This window comes from Anas acuta, chromosome 32, assembly GCF_963932015.1.
Source record: "Anas acuta chromosome 32, bAnaAcu1.1, whole genome shotgun sequence".
Taxonomy (NCBI): Eukaryota; Metazoa; Chordata; class Aves; order Anseriformes; family Anatidae; genus Anas; species Anas acuta.
The window spans coordinates 763214-772656 of NC_089010.1; the positions used below are offsets into that span (position 1 = coordinate 763214).

Consider the following 9443-nt stretch of genomic DNA (forward strand, 5'->3'; position numbering starts at 1 on the left):
TGTAAGGATTTTTCCTCTGCCAGGAGTCAGAAGATGCTGGTGCATTCACTCACTGGTTTCTCGGGTGTGCCCAATGCTTGCTTCTTCCTTTCATGCTCTGCCTTTCCCCACATCTCCTCCAGCCACTCCTGGCCATGGTGAGCGCCCTCCTTTCTCCTGATGGCCTCTGGAGGCCTGGGAGTCCCCAGTCACAAGAAGGTGGATAATAAATAAATAATTAGAATAATAAAACAATGCTGCAAGTAGATGGAGCTGTTTCGCAAGGCAGAGCCGCTGCAAGGGACTTTCCAGAGTGACGCAGCAGCGATACTTGGAGGAGCAGAAGTGTCTCCTCATCGTGAGCTTTGATTTGACAGCAGAGTAAAATCTGCTGGATTTTATGGAAGAACAGGTTTTCCACAAGATTCCCTCTTGGCCCCATTTTGCCACAGTATTACGGGTGTTGTCACGAACGAGGGAGGCAGCTGCCATTTGCCCAGGAGGAGCTGGTAAATGCAGTGCTCCACTGGGGTTTGGAAAGTTGTTTGGCTTTGTTGTATGTTTTTGTTTTAGTTTAGTTTGGGTTTTTCTTTCCATTTCATCAGCCCCCAGATGAAAGCCATACACTTGTTCTGGGCAGAATCCTCAAACACTTCAAAAATAAGTTTTAAAAAAATTGTTTTTCCTTGAGATCTGAAGGGAGGAAACATCGCTGAGCAGTGCAGAAGGCACCCAGTGACTGCAGATAGTCTCAGGAGGACATACAGACTTTTTTTTTTTTTTTTAAACAAAGCGGTGGCTAGGAGAGGCTTCCCCCTTACCATATGACTGGCAGTGCCTATAGGATCATGGAATTATTAGGGTTGGAAAAGTCCTCCGAGACCCAAGGTCCAGCCGTCCCCCTACCACCAATGTCACCACTAAACCATGTCCCCAGGCACCACGTCCAAGCTCTCCTTGAACACCCCCAGGGACGGTGACTCCACCACCTCCCTGGGCAACCCGTCCCTACGCCTGACTGCTCTTTCTGAGAAGAAATGTCTCCTCATTTCCCACCGGAACGTCCCCTGGCACAACTTGAGCCCATTCCCTCTGGTCCTATCACTGGCTACCTGTGAGAGAAGACCGACTCCCCAGCTCCCCACAGCTTCCTTGCACGGAGTTGTAGAGAGCAAGGAGCTCTGCCCTGAGCCTCCCCTTCTCCAGACTGAACAACCCCAGTGCCCTCAGCCGCTCCTCATAGCACTTGTGCTCCACAGAGGCATAGAAAACCCAAATACCACCCATGCCCCCCCTCCAGAAGGTGAGGCAGAACTTCTCAAGCCAGACTAGGACAACCTGGGTTCAACCTCTGGTGCAGGCGCTATCAGCAAAGGTTGCTGGTGCTCGACGAGGGGTGATGAACCTTCCACATCCATGTACACATTCACCATTTTCTGCTTTGGCAGCACCTTCCCAACTCCGAGGAGCCAAGGCTCCGGTTTCTCTCACAGTTCTGCTCAGAGCTGTGGCACAAGCCAAAGGCAGGGGGATTTTCCAGAGTGCCGGCTTCAATCCCATTCAAATCTGTTACGGGGTTCTAATCACAGACTGCAAAGGAGACCACTGCAGGTTTAGTGAAACAAAATAAAAGCCAGAATGACAACATGACACGTCTCCCCTGGCTGTGTAAGCTGTGAGGGAGTGAGGAGGGCCGTCTCTTCCCCAAGGGATGGGAGCCAAGGGGGGCAAAGCGGCCGACAGCACAGTAGCCTCCCTGGCCAAGACCAAGCCCCACGGTGCCCGAGTGAGGTGAGCAGGGCACAACTGGGGACAGAAGCCAGGCTCAACCAACAGCCCAGGTCAGCAGGCAGCTCTGGGCCCAAAACGCCAATCTTTAGGCCCACACCAGGCCCCAAGATGGCCAAGGCTGGCAAGTCAGCCTGCGGGCAGGAGCCATGAGCGTGGCCATGGCTAGAAACCAGCTCCTCTACAAAATACACCTGTCGAGGACTGGAAGCCCCAAAGCGAGCTTAAACGGGACCCACAGGTGGGGACTGGGGTGGGTGGAAGCCCCGGCTGAGGCTGCGGAGGCCATCGAGGCCTGCGGGCCCTCAGCGCCCTCGGCCATCGTGGAAGAACCAGCGACCGAGGAGGTTCCTCGAGTCTGCAAAACAGAGACATTGTTCCCATCTTCCAGACAAGCATGAAAGGGGAAAGCAAAAACTAAAGACACCTGCTGAATTGGGACGGGATCGGTGATTTCTGGAGGAGACGCCGGGGGCGCCTGATGGCGGCCTTCTCCTCAAGGGGGGCTACGGGAAGGCTGGAGAGGGACTCTGTCAGGGAGAGTAGTGGTAGGACAAGGAATAAGGGTTTTAAACTAAAACAGGGCAGATTTAGATTAAATTTGAGGGAGAAATAATTTCTTATGAGGGTGCTGAGGCACTGAGGTGCTGCCCAGAGGAGCCCAAGGCCAAGTTGGATGGGGCTGGGGGCAGCCGGACCTAAGGGAAGGTGTCTCTGCCCTTGGCGGGGGGCTCTAGAATCATAAAATCATGGTTTGGGTTATGAGACCTCGAATATCATCCAATTCCAACAATTAGATGATCTAATTAGATGAAGGAAGGGAACTCCTAACTGCCTGCTGTGACACAATGTGCACAACGGGGACGGAAAAGGGGCGATGCTTTTTGGAAGGGGAGGCTGCCGGCTGGAAACACCCACTGGGGACGCTGCTCGCCTTGACCTCTTTCCTGGAAAACATTCTGCAGAAATTTGTGTTTTCCTGATGGCTTTGCGGAGAGCCGCTTTGACGTCCTTGTTCCTCAGGGTGTAAATCATGGAGTTGAGCAGGGGGGTGAGGATGGTGTAAGTGAGCGAGATCAGCGCGTCCTGGCCCGACCTGAAATTAACAGCCTTGCACGCATGGGCTCAGGGCTGGTGAGGAAAAGAGCCCTGAAAGCACCACCAGCTCTGGCCCGAGGGATGCTCAGGAGTGGAGAGGGCTTGGGGAGCTTCGGCATGCTCGTGGCTGCGGGCTTCTACGTGAGCCCCAGCCCTCCCATCCCCATGGGCAGGGGAACTGCAGCAATTAGCTCCAGAGGTGCACATTAACCCACCCAAGGGCGGTGATGTCCGCACCCCTTGCTAGTTGGTTGCAGTGGGCATAATTAAGAGCCAGCCTCCCTTAGGCAGACCCAAAATACCATTGGCAGCTCTAATAATGGCCACGTGCTGAAACCCAGGTTGGAGGATTTTTTATTTTTTTATTTTTTACATTATTTTTGCATTATTTTTATTGCATTATTTTATTATTGCATTATTTTATTATTGTATTATCTTTTGATTTTCAAAGCAATACACCCCACAAATGAAAGACAGCTCACTGTAAGAGCCAATGTAATCTCAAGGTCATCTTTGAGGATTTTTCTGCCTGTAGACTCTCTCTCCTGGAGGAAATCCCGCAGCGCAGCATCTGCCTGCAGGGACATGGGGAGGGCAGGAGTCAAGGAGTGAAGCAGCAGCTCCAGGCAAGTGTTTTTTTTGGGAGGGGGCAGTGGGATGTGGAGCCCCTGCCCTCGCCGGGGAGCTGTTCGTGTTCCTACCTTCACCCCCTTGCCAGGCAGTTCCCAGTATTGCTCCACCAGTGCCTTCTGGTCTTTCTGGAAGAGCTGGTAGCCACCCAACACAGAGTAGATCCTGTCATTGATCCGTCTGTCCAAGTCCTGGAAGAGCTCCTGGAGGGTGGCCGTGCACTTCTCGTGGGACGCTCGCTCATTCCGGATGCAGAAATGTTCCTTAAGTGCCTTTAACTGGACCTGTGCAGGACACAGAGGGAAGGCTTCAGCCCAAGTTGAGTGGCCTCCACCTCTCTCAACCAGGCAAAAAAAATGCCTGTTGAGCACTGGAATGGGCTCCCCAGGGAGGCTGTGGAGTTTTCTTCCCCATGGAGATATTCAAGATCTATCTGGACGCCTACCTGGGCAACCTGCCCTAGGGAACCTGCTTTGATTCTCGAGGTCCCTTCCAAGCCCTACAGTTCCGTGTGTGAGAATAAAGCCAGGCTGGCCGGGAAATGGGGCTCTGCAGCCTGTGGGGTGATCAGCGGGGAGATGAAGCCCCCATGGGCTGCAGACAGGGAAGCTAACTGCCGTCGCAACAGCCAGAACCCCCGTGAGATAAACCTTTCCCGCGTATTACTGTCAGGCCTGGTGTCTTATAAAACCAGCCATTAGTAAAGAACCCAAAGCCCAAAAGTGTTTTTAGAAATGGCCGGTCCTCTTTAATATCTTCATAAATGATCTGGATGAGGGCATTGAGTGCACCCTCAGTAAGTTTGCAGATGACACCAAGCTATGCGCATGTGTCGATCTGCTCGAGGATAGGAAGGCTCTGCAGGAGGATCTGGATAGGCTGCACCGATGGGCTGAGGTCAACTGCATGAAGTTCAACAAGGCCAAGTGCCGGGTCCTGCACCTGGGGCGCAATAACCCCAAGCAGAACTACAGGCTGGGAGATGAGTGGTTGGAGAGCTGCCTGGCAGAGAAGGACCTGGGAGTGATGGTGGACAGTCGGCTGAATATGAGCCAGCAGTGTGCTCAGGTGGCCAAGAAGGCCAACAGCATCCTGGCTTGTATCAGAAACAGTGTGGCCAGCAGGGCTAGGGAGGTGATCGTCCCCCTGGACTCGGCTCTGGTGACGCCGCACCTCGAGTACTGTGTTCAGTTTTGGGCCCCTCGCTACAAGAAGGACATCAAGGTGCTTGAGCAGGTCCAGAGAAGGGCGACGAAGCTGGTGAGGGGCCTGGAGAACAAGTCCTACGAGGAGCGGCTGAGGGAGCTGGGCTTGTTCAGCCTGGAGAAGAGGAGGCTCAGGGGTGACCTTATTGCTCTCTACAGATACCTTAAAGGAGGCTGTAGTGAGGTGGGGGTTGGCCTGTTCTCCCACATGCCTGGTGACAGAACGAGGGGGAATGGGCTTAAGTTGCGCCAGGGGAGTTTTAGGTTAGATGTTAGGAAGAACTTCTTTACCAAAAGGGTTGTTAGACATTGGAACAGGCTGCCCAGGGAAGTGGTGGAGTCACCATCCCTGGAAGTCTTTAAAAGACGTTTAGATGTAGAGCTTAGGGATATGGTTTAGTGGGGACTGTTAGTGTTAGGTTAGAGGTTGGACTCAGTGATCTTGAGGTCTCTTCCGACCTAGAAATTCTGTGATTCTGTGATTCTGTGATTCTGTGATTCTGTGATTCTGTAAAAAATCTTTGTATGAATATACTAATGGCAGGAGACAGGCCGAGGAGAATCTCCATTCTTTACTGGAAGCAGGGGGCAATGTGACTGCTGAGGTTCTTAACGCCTCCTTTACTAGCCAGACCTCTTATCCTCGGGGTATTCAGCCTCCCGACATGGAAGTCTGGGGCGGGGGCAGAAGAACCCCCCCACCCCCAGTTCAGGCAGGGGACCTCCTGCTCAGCCTGGCCAAGTCCATGGGGCCGGATGGGAGCCACCCGAGGGTGCTGAGGGAGCTGGCGGTGGGATTGCTGGGCTGCTTTCCATCATCTGTCACTGGTCATGGTCATCTGGGGAGGGCTCTGGAGACTTGCTAACGGGACACCCATCTATAAAAAGGGTGGTAAGGAGGACCCGGGGACCTACAGGCCTGTCAGCCTGACCTCGGTGCCAGGGAAGGGGACGGAGCAGGTCTTGATGTATGACCATGCAGCTGGTGAGCGGTCACCAGTGGTGTTCCCCAGGGGTCGGTGTTGGGCCCATCCTCGTTAATATCTCCGTGGAAGGCTTGGATGAGGGAATTGAGTCAGTTTGCAGGTGACACCAAGCCGGGGGAAGTGTCGATCTGCTGGAGGATAGGAAGGCCCTGCAGGGGGACCTGGGCAGGTTGGATCGATGGGCAGAGGCCGATGGGATGAGGTTCAACAAGGCCAAGTGCCACGTCCTGCACTTGGGTCACAACAACCCCATGCAAGGCTACGGGTCTGGGGGCAGAGACACTACAGGTTTGGGGGCAGAGTGGCTGGCAAGCTCTGCAGAGGAAAAGGATTGGGGGTGTTGGTGGATGCTCGCCTGAAAATGAGCCAGCAGTGTGCCCCCGGGGCCAAGAAGGCCAACGGCATCCTGGCTTGCCTCGGGGATAGTGCGGCCAGCAGGACCAGGGAGGTGATCGTCCCCTGGTCCTGCACCGCAAGTGCTGGGTTCAGCTGTGGGCCCCTCACTACCAGAAGGACATCAAGAAATGTTGGACGTGCTGCTTGGGGACGTGGTTCAGTGGGTGACATCAGTGGTAGGGGGACGGTTGGACCAGATGACCCTGGAGGTCTTCTCCTACCCTAATGTTTCTATGGTTAGAGGGCACGGCACTGGCCTGGCCAGCAGGGACTACACTGCTCCCCCCAGGCTAGGGGTGACGGTGTCCCCGGGGGGGATCACCTACCGTGAGCTCTGCCCGGAACCGCTCCCTGCTCTCCTCGAAGGCCCGCTCCATGAAGAGCTGCATCGCCTCCTCCTCACACCGCGCGTGCAGCTCCAGCAGCTCCTGGGTGGTCTCCGTGGGCAGCCTCTGCTCCATCTGACGCTGGTACAAGTCCACGGCCTCCTTCAGCGCCGCCGAGTTTTCGATCTGCGCCAGCGCCAGCACCGCGCTCTCCAGGCACGGCACAGCCCCGCTCCGGATGGCCTCCACGTAGTTCTCCGCCAGGGTCCCCAGCCCTGCCGGGGAAGGATGACGGATCTGCAGCCCGACCAAAATGACCGGGGTCCTGCCCTAACCCCACTGCCAGGGGCCCCTCACGGCCCCGACCTTCTTTTTCTAGCTCTTCTCCAGCCACACGCGACAGCTAGGAGCTCCAAACCCAGAGGTAAGTGTCACAGCTGGCACAAAAACGCATCTGTGCCACTCCCAGCAGCCTTTTGCTCTGCATCTGAGCCTGGTCCCGACACAGTCCCAAGAGCTTGGACCCTCGGGACACCGGTACTCACTGCTCCCCGTTATCTCGCGGCCACCAGGGATGGTCTTGGGGGGACAATTCTGCCCGATGTAGCTGCAGAAGCGCTCCACCTGCTGCTGAAATTCGGGGTCGAGCATATCGTCCGGGAGCTCCTCCAAGCGGGGCAGGTCCTTCTTCCTGGCTGGCTGGTCGAAAACGAAGCACTTGCGCTCCGGGAAGAGCTGGCGGATGCATTCCCGCAGCCGGTTGTAGCTCTGGGCCTCCTGGCTGCTCCCTGTGGGGCAACAAGGGGTCAGAAAAAGCCCCCAGGGCTCAGCCTCGCGGTGCCTTCCACCGCAGCCGTGTCTGGGGCTGTACTTGTATGCATCCAGCGGCACGGCACCGCTCCCCTACCATCCTTCAACTTCAACGCGTTCTCCAGGTATTCGTCCTCGGAGATTTCCTTCCCGTCCACCTCCAGCTGCAGCGTGAAATCCCGGACAGCCCAGACGAAGGTTGAGAAGAACAGGGCGCGTCTGTCCAAACCCGGCTGCTCATGTCCTGCCTCCTGTTCTCCTGCCTGCTCAGCTCCTGCCTCCTCTTCTCCTGCCTCCTCGGGTGCTGTTTTCACCTGGACACACTCTGACAGCTTCAGCACATAGCTGGGGAGCCGGCTAAGGAAGCGGGGACCTCAGCTCTGAACACAGGGGCACCCCCGGCCCGTGAACACTTGGCACTGGTGGAGCCTTTTGGGGGACAGAGGCCAGCCCGGTGCCACCAGGAAGAGGGAGAAAAGCCCCGGGGATACCGAGCAGGTCCCTGGGCACCGCTGGGAGGTTTCCTCTCCCCACACAAGGAACTGGGGTGTGGGATCCCCGTGGCCCCCAGGCAGGGAGCAGGGGGCTCCCCGTGTGCGCCCACAAAGGATACTGCAGGTTGTCCATGGCCTGCTGGTCAATGGTGCCCTTGCTGTTGTAGATCAGGGTGCTGGAGAGCAGCACGGCCAGCACGAAGATCCACGTGTCGTTCTCGGTGTCACCCTGGAACAACGACCCCAGGTTCTCACCTTATCCAGCAGCCCCATGCAAGACCCCTTCAGGCACAAGCTCGAATGCCCGGAGCCCGAGTGCTGCCAGCCAGCATCCCATGGCAAAACCATCCCCTGGGGAGACCCCACAGCATCTCCAGGGCTTCCCACATCTCTTTATCCTCAGCTCTTTCACTCTCAGGCTCCCACAACGTGTTCCCCGAGCTCCCCAGTCCTGCTCGGATGCCATTTGCCAGGGAAGCAGAAATATTTGGCAGCTCGTTCACCCCGCCAGCCCTCTCCTCACTCCCCGGGCTTTCTGCCCCACGGGTTCAGCTCCGGTTCCAGCAGAGGCTCCTTCCTGGAAGGGACTAAACCCGGAAACGCGAGGGAAGTCCCCACTTCTCCCCCACCTTCTCAGTGTCTCCCAGCCCCTCGGTGTCCAGCAGCACCAGCGTGTGTCCGGGCTTGCAGGGGTGAGGCACGCACCACATCCAGATTCCTTTGGTATGCGCCTGCACGCTTGAGCCCAGGGAGAAACCTGGGGGTGCAAAGAGCCTGAGCAGCGTGAAATACCAAGCAGGAGAAGCCGAGCACCTCGGCCAGGCCAGGGGATGTGCACATCTCATCCCCTTCCCTTACCTCTCCTCTGCCCAGCCAGCCAGTTCAGGAGGTAGGACTTGCCGCTGCGGTACGGCCCGGCGATGGCCACCACCACCATGGGCTGCGTGATCTCTGACAGCAGCTGCAGGGCCTCCGGCTGGACCACGAGCCCCTTCCCCTTCTTGTTCTCGATTAGGCAGACGGGCTCCGGCATCTGGATTTCGGATGCCATTGCTCACAGCCGCGCAGCCTGCTGGGGAGACGGGCTGGTTAGCAAGGTGGGGGCACCCCGCCCCAGGGACATCTCATGAAGATCTGCACCGTGCCCTATCCCCCCACAGGGTCCGAGCCTGGGGCAGGTACTAGGGGGTTGCACACAGTGCCCCCGTTCCCTTTGCTCCATCCCAGAGCAAAGACGGAGCCAACCTCCGCACCTCTCTGTCCTCCCCCCGGCAGGGAGCTCTTCAGCTCGCTGGGGTCCGTGGGATCCCTTTCCTGTGCCCCCTGCCCATAGCTGTCTGCGTGGGGCTGGGGATGAGGGATGGGGACGGGACTCACCTTCAGCTTCCCGGGGCTGCAGCAGCTCTGCAACACCCTGGGCGCTGCCTTATGTCCCCTGCCTTGGTCCAGCCCTTCTCTTCCTGTTCTGGGAAATGACGGGGAGGAAAAACAGAAAGTGAAAGACAGTGACCGGATGTCAGGAACACTGTCCTCTGCCTTCCCTTTGGCTGGGATAGGGTGACTTCTCTTACTGCTGGCTGCGACTGCACTGCGTTGGGATTCAGGATGCAAATACTCTTGGTAACTGGGGTGGTTTAACCCGGAATCACCCAAGTATCTCACTTAGGTGATAAAAAACGGAGGTAGAAGCTTGTGGCTTAACCCAGAGTCACGCTTAGGTGCTAAAAAGGC

General features: G+C 56.8%; 1 protein-coding gene across 3 annotated transcripts; it reads right to left on the reverse strand.

The window, feature by feature from the left end:
- Positions 1-3191: 3191 nt before the first annotated feature.
- On the reverse strand, positions 3192-9230 carry LOC137846436 (guanylate-binding protein 1-like). 3 transcript variants are annotated; one of them, XM_068664377.1, is made up of 9 exons: positions 9090-9230; positions 8571-8781; positions 8342-8469; positions 7832-7941; positions 7316-7563; positions 6954-7196; positions 6409-6683; positions 3567-3779; positions 3192-3440 (listed from the first exon to the last, which is right to left on the reverse strand). In XM_068664377.1, the coding sequence occupies exons 2-9, from the start codon at positions 8761-8763 to the stop codon at positions 3297-3299; spliced, it is 1554 nt and encodes a 517-aa protein (XP_068520478.1). In that variant the 5' UTR covers positions 8764-8781; positions 9090-9230; the 3' UTR covers positions 3192-3296. The 3 variants fall into 3 exon arrangements, with proteins under 3 accessions (XP_068520478.1, XP_068520479.1, XP_068520480.1); XM_068664378.1 differs by having other exon boundaries at positions 8571-8784; positions 9090-9200; XM_068664379.1 differs by lacking the exons at positions 3192-3440; positions 3567-3779 and adding an exon at positions 5744-6304.
- Between the last annotated feature and the right edge of the window lie 213 nt (positions 9231-9443).